The sequence below is a fragment of the Oncorhynchus keta genome, chromosome 4, assembly GCF_023373465.1.
Source record: "Oncorhynchus keta strain PuntledgeMale-10-30-2019 chromosome 4, Oket_V2, whole genome shotgun sequence".
NCBI lineage: Eukaryota > Metazoa > Chordata > Actinopteri > Salmoniformes > Salmonidae > Oncorhynchus > Oncorhynchus keta.
In genome coordinates, this window is record NC_068424.1 from 87,825,151 (window position 1) to 87,841,430 (window position 16,280).

Below are 16,280 nucleotides of genomic sequence, written 5' to 3' on the forward strand. Positions count from 1 at the left end.
AACAAGTGGGACCCAATCATGAAGTGGAACGACATTTATTGGATATTTCGAACTTTTTTAACAAATCAAAAACTGAAAGATTGGGCGTGTAAAATTATTCAGCCCCTTTACTTTCAGTGCAGCAAACTCTCTCCAGAAGTTCAGTGAGGATCTCTGAATGATCCAATGTTGACAGAAATGACTAATGATGATAAATACAATCCACCTGTGTGTAATTAAGTCTCCGTATAAATGCACCTGCACTGTGATAGTCTCAGAGGTCCGTTAAAAGCGCAAAGAGCATCATGAAGAACAAGGAACACACCAGGCAGGTCCGAGATACTGTTGTGAAGAAGTTTAAAGCCGGATTTGGATACAAAAAGATTTCCCAAGCTTTAAACATCCCAAGGGGCACTGTGCAAGCGATAATATTGAAATGGAAGGAGTATCAGACCACTGCAAATCTACCAAGACCTGACCGTCCCTCTAAACTTTCAGCTCATACAAGGAGAAGACTGATCAGAGATGCAGCCAAGAGGCCCATGATCACTCTGGATGAACTGCAGAGATCTACAGCTGAGGTGGGAGACTCTGTCCATAGGACAACAATCAGTCGTATATTGCACAAATCTGGCCTTTATGGAAGAGTGGCAAGAAGAAAGCCATTTCTGAAAGATATCCGTAAAAAGTGTTGCTTAAAGTTTGCCACAAGCCACCTGGGAGACACACCAAACATGTGGAAGAAGGTGCTCTGGTCAGATGAAACCAAAATTGAACTTTTTGGCAACGATGCAAAACGTTATGTTTGGTGTAAAAGCAACACAGCTCATCACCCTGAACACACTGTCAAACATGGTGGTGGCAGCATCATGGTTTGGGCCTGCTTTTCTTCAGCAGGGACAGGGAAGATGGTTAAAATTGATGGGAAGATGGATGGAGCCAAATACAGGACCATTCTGGAAGAAAACCTGATGGAGTCTGCAAAAGACCTGAGACTGGGACGGAGATTTGTCTTCCAACAAGACAATGATCCAAAACATAAAGCAAAATCTACAATGGAATGGTTCGAAAATAAACATATCCAGGTGTTAGAATGGCCAAGTCAAAGTCCAGACCTGAATCCAATTGAGAATCTAATCCATATGGATGGGAGTGTTGTTTACACACTGATATGTTAACACTACTATCTAATCCATATGGATGGGAGTGTTGTTTACACACTGACATGTTAACACTACTATCTAATCCATATGGATGGGAGTGTTGTTTACACACTATGTTAACACTACTATCTAATCCATATGGATGGGAGTGTTGTTTACACACTATGTTAACACTACTATCTAATCCATATGGATGGGAGTGTTGTTTACACACTGATATGTTAACACTACTATCTAATCCATATGGATGGGAGTGTTGTTTACACACTGATATGTTAACACTACTATCTAATCCATATGGATGGGAGTGTTGTTTACACACTATGTTAACACTACTATCTAATCCATATGGATGGGAGTGTTGTTTACACACTATGTTAACACTACTATCTAATCCATATGGATGGGAGTGTTGTACACACTGATACATTAGACTGCTGAACAGCTTCTACCCCCAAGCCATCAGGCTGCTGAACAGCTTCTACCCCCAAGCCATCAGGCTGCTGAACAGCTTCTACCCCCAAGCCATCAGGCTGCTGAACAGCTTCTACCCCCTAAGCCATCAGGCTGCTGAACAGCTTCTACCCCCATACATCAGGCTGCTGAACAGCTTCTACCCCCAAGCCATCAGGCTGCTGAACAGCTTCTACCCCCAAGCCATCAGGCTGCTGAACAGCTTCTACCCCAAGCCATCAGGCTGCTGAACAGCTTCTACCCCCAAGCCATCAGGCTGCTGAACAGCTTCTACCCCCAAGCCATCAGGCTGCTGAACAGCTTCTACCCCCAAGCCATCAGGCTGCTGAACAGCTTCTACCCCAAGCCATCAGGCTGCTGAACAGCTTCTACCCCCAAGCCATCAGGCTGCTGAACAGCTTCTACCCCCAAGCCATCAGGCTGCTGAACAGCTTCTACCCCCAAGCCATCAGGCTGCTGAACAATTAATAAACTGACTGCTGGACTATTTACATTGACCCATAGCCTGTACCCCCGCACACTGACCTGCTACACCCTGTATATAGCCTCATTATTGTTATTTTATATGCATAGTCACTTCACCCCCACCTACATGTACAGATTACCTCAACTAGCCTGTACCCCCACACACTGACCTGCTACACCCTGTATATAGCCTCCACATTGACTCTGTACCAGTACCCCCTGTATATAGCCTCCACATTGACTCTGTACCGGTACCCCCTGTATATAGCCTCAGAATTGTTATTTTATTGTGTTACTTTTGATTATGTTTTACTTTAGTTTATTTGGTAAATATTTCCTTAACTCTTCTTGAACTGCACTGTTGATTAAGAGCTTGTAAGTAAGCATTTCACGGTAAGGTCTACACTTGTTGTATTCGGAGCATGTGACAAAGTTTGATTTGAAATTAATTGAATATCTGTGATTACTACACTGTCTATGGAGCAGTTCTCATATCTACCAGCAGAGGGCAGGAGAACAACTCATGGCATCAGTCAGATTCTGGCTTGTAGCTCTACTGTGATGCTGCACCATAGTTCAAAATGCCGATCAGTTTCCGGGAAGATTTAGCAACTTACATGGCTCACCGCGCTCTAGCGCCACCTTGTGGCATGCCGGGCGCCTGCAGGCTGACTTCGGTTGTCAGTTTAACAGGGTTTCCTCCGACACATTGGTGCAGGTGGCTTCCGGGTTAAGCGGGTGGATGTTAAGGAACGTGGTTTGGCGGGTAATGTTTCGGAGGATGCATGACTCGACCTTCACCTCTCCTGAGCCCTCCAGGGAGTTGCAGTGATGAGGGAGAAAAAGGGTGTAAAAAATTATATGAGCAAAGTCAAGTCAAAGTATCCAACTAAACCTGTTCTAACTAGATACTCACCTGAATGTCTGTCTTTCTAGATAATAGATAAGGGAAAGAGGGATCCATCGGAGGAGATTGAGATTCTGATGAGATACGCACAACACCCCAACATCATCACACTCAAAGATGTAAGTACTGTTTCCCAAACTGTTACATTTACATTTGAGTAATTTAGCAGATGCTCTTATTTAGAGTGACTTCTAGTCAGTGCATTCATCTTAAAATGGCTAGGTCCCGTGTGGAAATGTATCCCCTCACTACTGTATGTTGCTCTGGTTTAGAGTGTCTCGAAAGGACAAATGTAAGTGTAGGTGGGACAACCACATATCACAGTCACCAAGGACAGAGAGACTGGTAACAAGTAGCTATCACCAAGGACAGAGAGAAAGGTAACAAGAAGCTATCACCAAGGTCAGAGAGACTGGTAACAAGTAGCTATCACCAAGGACAGAGAGACTGGTAACAAGTAGCTATCACCAAGGTCAGAGAGACTGGTAACAAGTAGCTATCACCAAGGACAGAGAGACTGGTAACAAGTAGCTATCACCAAGGTCAGAGAAAAAGGTAACAAGTAGCTATCACCAAGGACAGAGAGAAAGGTAACAAGTAGCTATCACCAAGGACAGAGAGAAAGGTAACAAGTAGCTATCACCAAGGACAGAGAGACAGGTAACAAGTAGCTATCACCAAGGACAGAGAGAAAGGTAACAAGTAGCTATCACCAAGGACAGAGAGAAAGGTAACAAGTAGCTATCACCAAGGACAGAGAGAAAGGTAACAAGTAGCTATCACCAAGGACAGAGAACAAGTAGCTATCACCAAGGTAACAAGTAGCTAACAAGGACAGAGAAAGGTAACAAGCTATCACCAAGGACAGAGAGGTAACAAGTAGCTATCACCAAGGACAGAGATAAAGGTAACAAGTAGCTATCACCAAGAACAGAGAGACTGGTAACAAGTAGCTATCACCAATGACAGAGAGACTGGTAACAAGTAGCTATCACCAAGGACAGAGAGACTGGTAACAAGTAGCTATCACCAAGGACAGAGAGACTGGTAACAAGTAGCTATCACCAAGGACAGAGAGACTGGTAACAAGTAGCTATCACCAAGGACAGAGAGACTGGTAACAAGTAGCTATCACCAAGGACAGAGAGACTGGTAACAAGTAGCTATCACCAAGGACAGAGAGACTGGTAACAAGTAGCTATCACCAATGACAGAGAGACTGGTAACAAGTAGCTATCACCAAGGACAGAGAGACTGGTAACAAGTAGCTATCACCAAGGACAGAGAGACTGGTAACAAGTAGCTATCACCAAGGACAGAGAGACTGGTAACAAGTAGCTATCACCAAGGACAGAGAGACTGGTAACAAGTAGCTATCACCAAGGACAGAGAGAAAGGTAACAAGTAGCTATCACCGACAGGACAGAGACAGAAAAAAATGTAACAAGTAGCTATCACCAAGGACAGAGAGACTGGTAACAAGTAGCTATCACCAAGGACAGAGAGACTGGTAACAAGTAGCTATCACCAAGGACAGAGAGAAAGGGACAGAGAGACTGGTAACAAGTAGCTATCACCAAGGACAGAGAGACTGGTAACAAGTAGCTATCACCAAGGACAGAGAGAAATGGTAACAAGTAGCTATCACCAAGGACAGAGAGACTGGTAACAAGTAGCTATCACCAAGGACAGAGAATGGTAACATTTAGCTATCACCAAGGACAGAGAGACTGGTAACAAGTAGCTATCACCAGAGAGACTGGTAACAGAGCTATCACCAAGACTGGTAACAAGTAGCTATCACCAAGGACAGAGAGAAAGGTAACAAGTAGCTATCACCAAGGACAGAGAAAAATGTAACAAGTAGCTATCACCAAGGACAGAGAGACTGGTAACAAGTAGCTATCACCAAGGACAGAGAGACTGGTAACAAGTAGCTATCACCAAGGACAGAGAGACTGGTAACAAGTAGCTATCACCAAGGACAGAGAGACTGGTAACAAGTAGCTATCACCAAGGACAGAGAGACTGGTAACAAGTAGCTATCACCAAGGACAGAGAGACTGGTAACAAGTAGCTATCACCAAGGACAGAGAGAAAGGTAACAAGTAGCTATCACCAAGGACAGAGAAAAATGTAACAAGTAGCTATCACCAAGGACAGAGAAAAATGTAACAAGTAGCTATCACCAAGGACAGAGAAAAATGTAACAAGTAGCTATCACCAAGGACAGAGAAAAATGTAACAAGTAGCTATCACCAAGGACAGAGAGACTGGTAACAAGTAGCTATCACAGAGGACAGAGACTGGTAACAAGTAGCTATCACCAAGGACAGAGAGACTGGTAACAAGTAGCTATCACCAAGGACAGAGAGAAAGGTAACAAGTAGCTATCAACAAGGACAGAGAAAAATGTAACAAGTAGCTATCACCAAGGACAGAGAAAAATGTAACAAGTAGCTATCACCAAGGACAGAGAGACTGGTAACAAGTAGCTATCACCAAGGACAGAGAGACTGGTAACAAGTAGCTATCACCAAGGACAGAGAGAAAGGTAACAAGTAGCTATCACCAAGGACAGAGAGACTGGTAACAAGTAGCTATCACCAAGGACAGAGAGAAAGGTAACAAGTTACCTTACCTCTAGGAAACCTGGCTATGTGGGTTGGCCAGTCCTCTTCTGGCTGTGCCGGGTGGAGATTATAACAGAACGTGGCCAAGATGTTCAAATGTTCATAAATGAACAGTTGAAACTGGAGCAGCAGCACAGCCAGGTGGACTGGGGACAGCAAGGAGTCATCATGTCAGGTAGTCCTGAGGCATGGTCCTAGGGCTCAGGTCCTCCGAGAGAGAGAAAGAAAGAGAGAATTAGAGAGAGCATACTTAAATTCACACGGGACACCGGATAGGACAAGTACTCAAGATATAACAGACTGACCCTAGCCCCCCGACACATAAACTACTGCAGCATAAATACTGGAGGCTGAGACAGGAGGGGTCAGGAGACACTGTGGCTCCATCCGATGACACCCCCGGACAGTGCCAAACAGGAAGGATATAACCCCACCCACTTTGCCAAAGCACAGCCCCCACACCAATAGAGGGATATCTTCAACCACCAACTTACCATCCTGAGTAAGCCAGTGACTCAGCCCCTGTAATAGGGTTAGAGGCAGAGAATCCCAGTGGAAAGAGGGGAACCGGCCAGGCCAGAGATATCTGGTGAGAGAGGGGGCAGGTTGTCGGGTAGTTCTTTGTAAGTGAGACCAGCGGACTCAATAGGGGGGTTGCAGACATGGAGGGTTGCAGTGAGATTAGTAGGGGAACAGAGACCTGGAGGGGGTTACAGTGATATTAGTAGGAGAACAGAGACCTGGAGGGGGGTGAGATTAGTAGGAGAACAGAGACCTGGAGGGGTTACAGTGAGATTAGTAGGATAACAGAGACCTGTAGGGGTTACAGTGAGATTAGTAGGAGAAGAACAGAGACCTGGAGGGGGTTACAGTGAGATTAGTAGGAGAACAGAGACCTGGGGGGGTTACTGTGAGATTAGTAGGAGAACAGAGACCTGGAGGAGGTTACAGTGAGATTAGTAGGAGAGCAGAGACCTGGAGGGGGGTTACCGTGAGATTAGTAGGAATACAGAGACCTGGAGGGGGGTTACAGTGAGATTAGTAGGACAACAGAGACCTGGGGGGGTTACCGTGAGATTAGTAGGAGAACAGAGACCTGGAGGGGGTTGCAGTGAGATTATTAGGAGAACAGAGACCTGGAGGGGGGTTACAGTGAGATTATTAGGAGAACAGAGACTTGGGGGTTACAGTGAGATTAGTAGGAGAACAGAGACCTGGAGGGGGTTACAGTGAGATTAGTAGGAGAAGAACAGAGACCTGGAGGGGGTTACAGTGAGATTAGTAGGAGAACAGAGACCTGGGGGGGTTACTGTGAGATTAGTAGGAGAACAGAGACCTGGAGGAGGTTACAGTGAGATTAGTAGGAGAGCAGAGACCTGGAGGGGGGTTACCGTGAGATTAGTAGGAATACAGAGACCTGGAGGGGGGTTACAGTGAGATTAGTAGGACAACAGAGACCTGGGGGGGTTACCGTGAGATTAGTAGGAGAACAGAGACCTGGAGGGGGTTGCAGTGAGATTATTAGGAGAACAGAGACTGGGGGGGTTACAGTGAGATTAGTAGGAGAACAGAGACCTGGAGGGGTTACAGTGAGATTAGTAGGAGAACAGAGACTTGGGGGGGTTACAGTGAGATTAGTAGGAGAACAGAGACCTGGAGGGGGTTACAATGAGATTAGTAGGAGAACAGAGACCTGGAGGGGTCACAGTGAGATTAGTAGGAGAACAGAGACCTGGAGGAGGTCACAGTGAGATTAGTAGGAGAACAGAGACCTGGAGGGGTTACAGTGAGATTAGTAGGAGAACAGAGACCTGGAGGGGTTACAGTGAGATTAGTAGGAGAACAGAGACCTGGAGGAGGTTACAGTGAGATTAGTAGGAGAACAGAGACCTGGGGGGTTACAGTGAGATTAGTAGGATAACAGAGACCTGGGGGGTTACAGTGAGATTAGTAGGAGAACAGAGACCTAGAGGGGGTTACAGTGAGATTAGTAGGAGAACAGAGACCTGGAGGGGTTACAGTGAGATTAGTAGGAGAACAGAGACCTGGAGGGGGTTACCGTGAGATTAGTAGGAGAACCGAGACCTGGAGGGGGGTTACAGTGAGATTAGTAGGAGAACAGAGACCTGGAGGGGTTACAGTGAGATTAGTAGGATAACAGAGACTTGGGGGGTTACAGTGAGATTAGTAGGAGAACAGAGACCTAGAGGGGGTTACAGTGAGATTAGTAGGAGAACAGAGACCTGGAGGGGGTTACAGTGAGATTAGTAGGAGAAACAGAGACCTGGAGGGGTTACAGTGAGATTAGTAGGAGAACAGAGACCTGGAGGGGGGGGGTTACAGTGAGATTAGTAGGAATACAGAGACCTGGAGGGGGTTACAGTGACATTAGTAGGAGAACAGAGACCTGGAGGGGTTACAGTGAGATTAGTAGGAGAACAGAGACCTGGAGGGGGGTTACAGTGAGATTAGTAGGATAACAGAGACTTGGGGGGGGTTACAGTGAGATTAGTAGGAGAACCGAGACCTGGAGGGGTTGCAGTGAGATTATTAGGAGAACAGAGACCTGGAGGGGGTTACAGTGAGATTATTAGGAGAACAGAGACTTGGGGGGTCACAGTGAGATTAGTAGGGGAACAGAGACCTGGAGGAGGTCACAGTGAGATTAGTAGGAGAACAGAGACCTGGAGGGGTTACAGTGAGATTAGTAGGAGAACAGAGACCTGGAGGAGGTTACAGTGAGATTAGTAGGAGAACAGAGACCTGGAGGGGGTTACAGTGAGATTAGTAGGAGAACAGAGACCTGGAGGGGTTACAGTGAGATTAGTAGGAGAACAGAGACCTGGAGGGGGTCACAGTGAGATTAGTAGGGGAACAGAGACCTGGAGGAGGTCACAGTGAGATTAGTAGGAGAACAGAGACCTGGAGGGGGTTACAGTGAGATTAGTAGGAGAACAGAGACCTGGAGGGGGTTACAGTGAGATTAGTAGGAGAACAGAGACCTGGAGGGGGGTTACAATGAGATTAGTAGGAGAACAGAGACCTGGAGGGGGTCACAGTGAGATTAGTAGGGGAACAGAGACCTGGAGGAGGTCACAGTGAGATTAGTAGGAGAACAGAGACCTGGAGGGGGTTACAGTGAGATTAGTAGGAGAACAGAGACCTGGAGGGGGTTACAGTGAGATTAGTAGGAGAACAGAGACCTGGAGGAGGTTACAGTGAGATTAGTAGGAGAACAGAGACCTGGGGGGGGGTTACAGTGAGATTAGTAGGATAACAGAGACTTGGGGGGGGTTACAGTGAGATTAGTAGGAGAACAGAGACCTAGAGGGGGTTACAGTGAGATTAGTAGGAGAACAGAGACCTGGAGGGGGTTACAGTGAGATTAGTAGGAGAACAGAGACCTGGAGGGGGTTACCGTGAGATTAGTAGGAGAACCGAGACCTGGAGGGGGGTTACAGTGAGATTAGTAGGAGAACAGAGACCTGGAGGGGGTTACAGTGAGATTAGTAGGATAACAGAGACTTGGGGGGTTACAGTGAGATTAGTAGGAGAACAGAGACCTAGAGGGGGTTACAGTGAGATTAGTAGGAGAACAGAGACCTGGAGGGGGTTACAGTGAGATTAGTAGGAGAAGAACAGAGACCTGGAGGGGTTACAGTGAGATTAGTAGGAGAACAGAGACCTGGAGGGGAGGGGGGTTACAGTGAGATTAGTAGGAATACAGAGACCTGGAGGGGTTACAGTGAGATTAGTAGGAGAACCGAGACCCGGAGGGGGTTACAGTGACATTAGTAGGAGAACAGAGACCTGGAGGGGTTACAGTGAGATTAGTAGGAGAACAGAGACCTGGAGGGGTTACAGTGAGATTAGTAGGATAACAGAGACTTGGGGGGGGTTACAGTGAGATTAGTAGGAGAACCGAGACCTGGAGGGGGTTGCAGTGAGATTATTAGGAGAACAGAGACCTGGAGGGGGGTTACAGTGAGATTATTAGGAGAACAGAGACTTGGGGGGGGGGTCACAGTGAGATTAGTAGGGGAACAGAGACCTGGAGGAGGTCACAGTGAGATTAGTAGGAGAACAGAGACCTGGAGGGGGTTACAGTGAGATTAGTAGGAGAACAGAGACCTGGAGGAGGTTACAGTGAGATTAGTAGGAGAACAGAGACCTGGAGGGGGTTACAGTGAGATTAGTAGGAGAACAGAGACCTGGAGGGGGTTACAGTGAGATTAGTAGGAGAACAGAGACCTGGAGGGGGTCACAGTGAGATTAGTAGGGGAACAGAGACCTGGAGGAGGTCACAGTGAGATTAGTAGGAGAACAGAGACCTGGAGGGGGTTACAGTGAGATTAGTAGGAGAACAGAGACCTGGAGGGGGTTACAGTGAGATTAGTAGGGGAACAGAGACCTGGAGGGGTTACAGTGAGATTAGTAGGTGAACAGAGACCTGGAGGGGTTACAGTGAGATTAGTAGGAGAATAGAGACCGGGGGGTTACAGTGAGATTAGTAGGAGAACAGAGACCTGGAGGGGTTACCGTGAGATTAGTAGGAGAACAGAGACCTGGAGGGGGGTTACCGTGAGATTAGTAGGAGAACCGAGACCTGGAGGGGTTGCAGTGAGATTATTAGGAGAACAGAGACCTGGAGGGGGTTACAGTGAGATTAGTAGGAGAACAGAGACCTGGAGGGGTTCCAGTGACATTTGTAGGAGAACAGAGACCTGGAGGGGTTACAGTGAGATTAGTAGGAGAACAGAGACCTGGAGGAGGTTACAGTGAGATTAGTAGGAGAACAGAGACCTGGGGGTTACAGTGAGATTAGTAGGATAACAGAGACTTGGGGGGTTACAGTGAGATTAGTAGGAGAACAGAGACCTAGAGGGGTTACAGTGAGATTAGTAGGAGAACAGAGACCTGGAGGGGGGTTACAGTGAGATTAGTAGGAGAACAGAGACCTGGAGGGGGTTACCGTGAGATTAGTAGGAGAACCGAGACCTGGAGGGGGGTTACAGTGAGATTAGTAGGAGAACAGAGACCTGGAGGGGGTTACAGTGAGATTAGTAGGATAACAGAGACTTGGGGGGTTACAGTGAGATTAGTAGGAGAACAGAGACCTAGAGGGGTTACAGTGAGATTAGTAGGAGAACATAGACCTGGAGGGGGTTACAGTGAGATTAGTAGGAGAAGAACAGAGACCTGGAGGGGGTTACAGTGAGATTAGTAGGAGAACAGAGACCTGGAGGGGAGGGGGGTTACAGTGAGATTAGTAGGAATACAGAGACCTGGAGGGGGTTACAGTGAGATTAGTAGGAGAACCGAGACCCGGAGGGGGGTTACAGTGACATTAGTAGGAGAACAGAGACCTGGAGGGGGTTACAGTGAGATTAGTAGGAGAACAGAGACCTGGAGGGGGTTACAGTGAGATTAGTAGGATAACAGAGACTGGGGGGGTCACAGTGAGATTAGTAGGGGAACAGAGACCTGGAGGAGGTCACAGTGAGATTAGTAGGAGAACAGAGACCTGGAGGGGGTTACAGTGAGATTAGTAGGAGAACAGAGACCTGGAGGAGGTTACAGTGAGATTAGTAGGAGAACAGAGACCTGGAGGGGGTTACAGTGAGATTAGTAGGAGAACAGAGACCTGGAGGGGGTTACAGTGAGATTAGTAGGAGAACAGAGACCTGGAGGGGTTACAGTGAGATTAGTAGGTGAACAGAGACCTGGAGGGGGTTACAGTGAGATTAGTAGGAGAATAGAGACCTGGAGGGGTTACAGTGAGATTAGTAGGTGAACAGAGACCTAGAGGGGGTTACAGTGAGATTAGTAGGAGAACAGAGACCTGGAGGGGGTTACAGTGAGATTAGTAGGAGAACAGAGACCTGGAGGGGGTCACAGTGAGATTAGTAGGAGAACAGAGACCTGGAGGGGTTACAGTGAGATTAGTAGGAGAACAGAGACCTGGAGGGGGTTACAGTGAGATTAGTAGGAGAACAGAGACCTGGAGGGGTTACAGTGAGATTAGTAGGTGAACAGAGACCTGGAGGGGGTTACAGTGAGATTAGTAGGAGAACAGAGACCTGGAGGGGTTACAGTGAGATTAGTAGGTGAACAGAGACCTAGAGGGGTTACAGTGAGATTAGTAGGAGAACAGAGACCTGGAGGGGTTACAGTGAGATTAGTAGGAGAACAGAGACCTGGAGGGGGTACCGTGAGATTAGTAGGAGAACCGAGACCTGGAGGGGGTTACAGTGAGATTAGTAGGAGAACAGAGACCTGGAGGGGGTTACAGTGAGATTAGTAGGATAACAGAGACTTGGGGGGGGGGGTTACAGTGAGATTAGTAGGAGAACAGAGACCTAGAGGGGGTTACAGTGAGATTAGTAGGAGAACAGAGACCTGGAGGGGGTTACAGTGAGATTAGTAGGAGAAGAACAGAGACCTGGAGGGGGTTACAGTGAGATTAGTAGGAGAACAGAGACCTGGAGGGGGAGGGGGGGGGTTACAGTGAGATTAGTAGGAATACAGAGACCTGGAGGGGGTTACAGTGAGATTAGTAGGAGAACCGAGACCCGGAGGGGGGTTACAGTGACATTAGTAGGAGAACAGAGACCTGGAGGGGGTTACAGTGAGATTAGTAGGAGAACAGAGACCTGGAGGGGGTTACAGTGAGATTAGTAGGATAACAGAGACTTGGGGGGTTACAGTGAGATTAGTAGGAGAACCGAGACCTGGAGGGGGTTGCAGTGAGATTATTAGGAGAACAGAGACCTGGAGGGGGGTTACAGTGAGATTATTAGGAGAACAGAGACTTGGGGGGTCACAGTGAGATTAGTAGGGGAACAGAGACCTGGAGGGTTACAGTGAGATTAGTAGGAGAACAGAGACCTGGAGGAGGTTACAGTGAGATTAGTAGGAGAACAGAGACCTGGAGGGGTTACAGTGAGATTAGTAGGAGAACAGAGACCTGGAGGGGGTTACAGTGAGATTAGTAGGAGAACAGAGACCTGGAGGGGTTACAGTGAGATTAGTAGGTGAACAGAGACCTGGAGGGGGTTACAGTGAGATTAGTAGGAGAATAGAGACCGGGGGGTTACAGTGAGATTAGTAGGAGAACAGAGACCTGGAGGGGGAAGCAATGAGATTAGTAGGAGAACAGAGACCTGGAGGGGGTCACAGTGAGATTAGTAGGGAACAGAGACCTGGAGGAGGTCACAGTGAGATTAGTAGGAGAACAGAGACCTGGAGGGGGTTACAGTGAGATTAGTAGGAGAACAGAGACCTGGAGGGGGTTACAGTGAGATTAGTAGGAGAACAGAGACCTGGAGGGGGTTACAGTGAGATTAGTAGGTGAACAGAGACCTGGAGGGGGTTACAGTGAGATTAGTAGGAGAATAGAGACCGGGGGGTTACAGTGAGATTAGTAGGAGAACAGAGACCTGGAGGGGGTTACCGTGAGATTAGTAGGAGAACAGAGACCTGGAGGGGGGTTACCGTGAGATTAGTAGGAGAACCGAGACCTGGAGGGGGTTGCAGTGAGATTATTAGGAGAACAGAGACCTGGAGGGGGGTTACAGTGAGATTAGTAGGAGAACAGAGACCTGGAGGGGGTTCCAGTGACATTTGTAGGAGAACAGAGACCTGGAGGGGGTTACAGTGAGATTAGTAGGAGAACAGAGACCTGGAGGAGGTTACAGTGAGATTAGTAGGAGAACAGAGACCTGGGGGGTTACAGTGAGATTAGTAGGATAACAGAGACTTGGGGGGGGTTACAGTGAGATTAGTAGGAGAACAGAGACCTAGAGGGGGTTACAGTGAGATTAGTAGGAGAACAGAGACCTGGAGGGGTTACAGTGAGATTAGTAGGAGAACAGAGACCTGGAGGGGTTACCGTGAGATTAGTAGGAGAACCGAGACCTGGAGGGGGTTACAGTGAGATTAGTAGGAGAACAGAGACCTGGAGGGGGTTACAGTGAGATTAGTAGGATAACAGAGACTTGGGGGGTTACAGTGAGATTAGTAGGAGAACAGAGACCTAGAGGGGTTACAGTGAGATTAGTAGGAGAACATAGACCTGGAGGGGTTACAGTGAGATTAGTAGGAGAAGAACAGAGACCTGGAGGGGGTTACAGTGAGATTAGTAGGAGAACAGAGACCTGGAGGGGAGGGGGTTACAGTGAGATTAGTAGGAATAAACAGAGACCTGGAGGGGTTACAGTGAGATTAGTAGGAGAACCGAGACCCGGAGGGGGTTACAGTGACATTAGTAGGAGAACAGAGACCTGGAGGGGTTACAGTGAGATTAGTAGGAGAACAGAGACCTGGAGGGGTTACAGTGAGATTAGTAGGATAACAGAGACTGGGGGGTTACAGTGAGATTAGTAGGAGAACCGAGACCTGGAGGGGGGTTACAGTGAGATTATTAGGAGAACAGAGACTTGGGGGGTCACAGTGAGATTAGTAGGGGAACAGAGACCTGGAGGAGGTCACAGTGAGATTAGTAGGAGAACAGAGACCTGGAGGGGGTTACAGTGAGATTAGTAGGAGAACAGAGACCTGGAGGAGGTTACAGTGAGATTAGTAGGAGAACAGAGACCTGGAGGGGGTTACAGTGAGATTAGTAGGAGAACAGAGACCTGGAGGGGGTTACAGTGAGATTAGTAGGAGAACAGAGACCTGGAGGGGGTTACAGTGAGATTAGTAGGTGAACAGAGACCTGGAGGGGGTTACAGTGAGATTAGTAGGAGAATAGAGAACGGGGGGTTAGTGAGATTAGTAGGAGAACAGAGACCTGGAGGGGGGTTGCAATGAGATTAGTAGGAGAACAGAGACCTGGAGGGGGTCACAGTGAGATTAGTAGGGGAACAGAGACCTGGAGGAGGTCACAGTGAGATTAGTAGGAGAACAGAGACCTGGAGGGGGTTACAGTGAGATTAGTAGGAGAACAGAGACCTGGAGGGGGTTACAGTGAGATTAGTAGGAGAACAGAGACCTGGAGGGGGTTACAGTGAGATTAGTAGGTGAACAGAGACCTGGAGGGGGTTACAGTGAGATTAGTAGGAGAACAGAGACCTGGAGGAGGTTACAGTGAGATTAGTAGGAGAACAGAGACCTGGAGGGGGTTACAGTGAGATTAGTAGGAGAACAGAGACCTGGAGGGGGTTACAGTGAGATTAGTAGGAGAACAGAGACCTGGAGGGGGTTACAGTGAGATTAGTAGGTGAACAGAGACCTGGAGGGGGTTACAGTGAGATTAGTAGGAGAATAGAGACCGGGGGGTTACAGTGAGATTAGTAGGAGAACAGAGACCTGGAGGGGGGGGTTGCAATGAGATTAGTAGGAGAACAGAGACCTGGAGGGGGTCACAGTGAGATTAGTAGGGGAACAGAGACCTGGAGGAGGTCACAGTGAGATTAGTAGGAGAACAGAGACCTGGAGGGGGTTACAGTGAGATTAGTAGGAGAACAGAGACCTGGAGGGGGTTACAGTGAGATTAGTAGGAGAACAGAGACCTGGAGGGGGTTACAGTGAGATTAGTAGGTGAACAGAGACCTGGAGGGGGTTACAGTGAGATTAGTAGGAGAATAGAGACCGGGGGTTACAGTGAGATTAGTAGGAGAACAGAGACCTGGAGGGGTTACCGTGAGATTAGTAGGAGAACAGAGACCTGGAGGGGGGTTACCGTGAGATTAGTAGGAGAACCGAGACCTGGAGGGGGTTGCAGTGAGATTATTAGGAGAACAGAGACCTGGAGGGGGGTTACAGTGAGATTAGTAGGAGAACAGAGACCTGGAGGGGGTTCCAGTGACATTTGTAGGAGAACAGAGACCTGGAGGGGGTTACAGTGAGATTAGTAGGAGAACAGAGACCTGGAGGGGGTTACAGTGAGATTAGTAGGATAACAGAGACCTGGAGGGGGTTACAGTGAGATTAGTAGGAGAACAGAGACCTGGAGGGGGTTACAGTGAGATTAGTAGGAGAACAGAGACCTGGAGGGGGTTACAGTGAGATTAGTAGGAGAACAGAGACCTGGAGGGGGTTACAGTGAGATTAGTAGGAGAACAGAGACCTGGAGGGGGTTACAGTGAGATTAGTAGGCGAACAGAGACCTGGAGGGGGTTACAGTGAGATTAGTAGGAGAATAGCCTCTAGTAAAGATGAGGTCAAGTGTATTGCTCCCTTGTGAGTTGGAGGGGACTGGGAAAGGGTGAATCAAGAGAGGTAAGGAGGGGAAATAAATAAATCAAAGGCAGATGTCGGGAGGTTGAAGTCACCAAGTACGAAGAGCGGTGAGCCATCAGCAGGAAATGAACTTGTCAAGCTCATTGAGGAACTCTACAAGGGCACCTGGTGGGCGATAGATGACAACAATGTTAAGCTTGAGTGGACAGCAGACAGTGACATCATGGAATTCAAATGAGGAGACGGGCAGGTGAGAAAAGAGAACATCTCCAGTTAGGAGAAATGAGTAGCCCTGTGCCACCACTGTGATGACCAGATGCTCTCGGACTATGAGAGAAACATAGTCAGATGAAGAGAGAGCAGCTGGCAGCAGTGTTCTCTGGGGTGATCATGTCTCCGTCAGGGCCAAAAGGTCTAGGGACTGAAGAGCAGCATAGGCTGAGAAGAACTCTGCGTTCTTGACCGTACCCCTAAGCT

General features: G+C 47.9%; 1 protein-coding gene and 2 long non-coding RNA genes across 9 annotated transcripts in view; 2 read left to right on the top strand and 1 right to left on the bottom strand.

Moving 5' to 3' along the window:
- rps6kal (ribosomal protein S6 kinase a, like) overlaps nt 1-16,280 on the top strand; it is a 76,944-nt gene that overhangs the window by 41,949 nt on the left and 18,715 nt on the right. Inside the window, exon 15 of the mRNA XM_052518172.1 lies at nt 3,018-3,107. Coding sequence (XP_052374132.1) covers nt 3,018-3,107 — 90 coding nt within the window. The remainder of the gene's footprint in view (nt 1-3,017; nt 3,108-16,280) is intronic.
- Nucleotides 3,116-4,381, top strand: LOC127929800 (uncharacterized). The gene is made up of 3 exons (XR_008136353.1): nt 3,116-3,613; nt 3,649-3,753; nt 3,861-4,381. It is a non-coding gene; the product is annotated as an uncharacterized LOC127929800 (long non-coding RNA).
- On the bottom strand, nt 8,445-15,212 carry LOC127929799 (uncharacterized). Of its 7 annotated transcripts, XR_008136346.1 has the most exons (6): nt 14,974-15,212; nt 14,454-14,813; nt 14,138-14,297; nt 12,864-12,983; nt 11,146-11,225; nt 9,654-9,992 (listed from the first exon to the last, which is right to left on the bottom strand). It is a non-coding gene; the product is annotated as an uncharacterized LOC127929799 (long non-coding RNA). The 7 variants fall into 7 exon arrangements; XR_008136352.1 differs by lacking the exons at nt 9,654-9,992; nt 11,146-11,225 and adding an exon at nt 8,772-8,864; XR_008136351.1 differs by lacking the exon at nt 11,146-11,225 and having other exon boundaries at nt 9,706-9,792.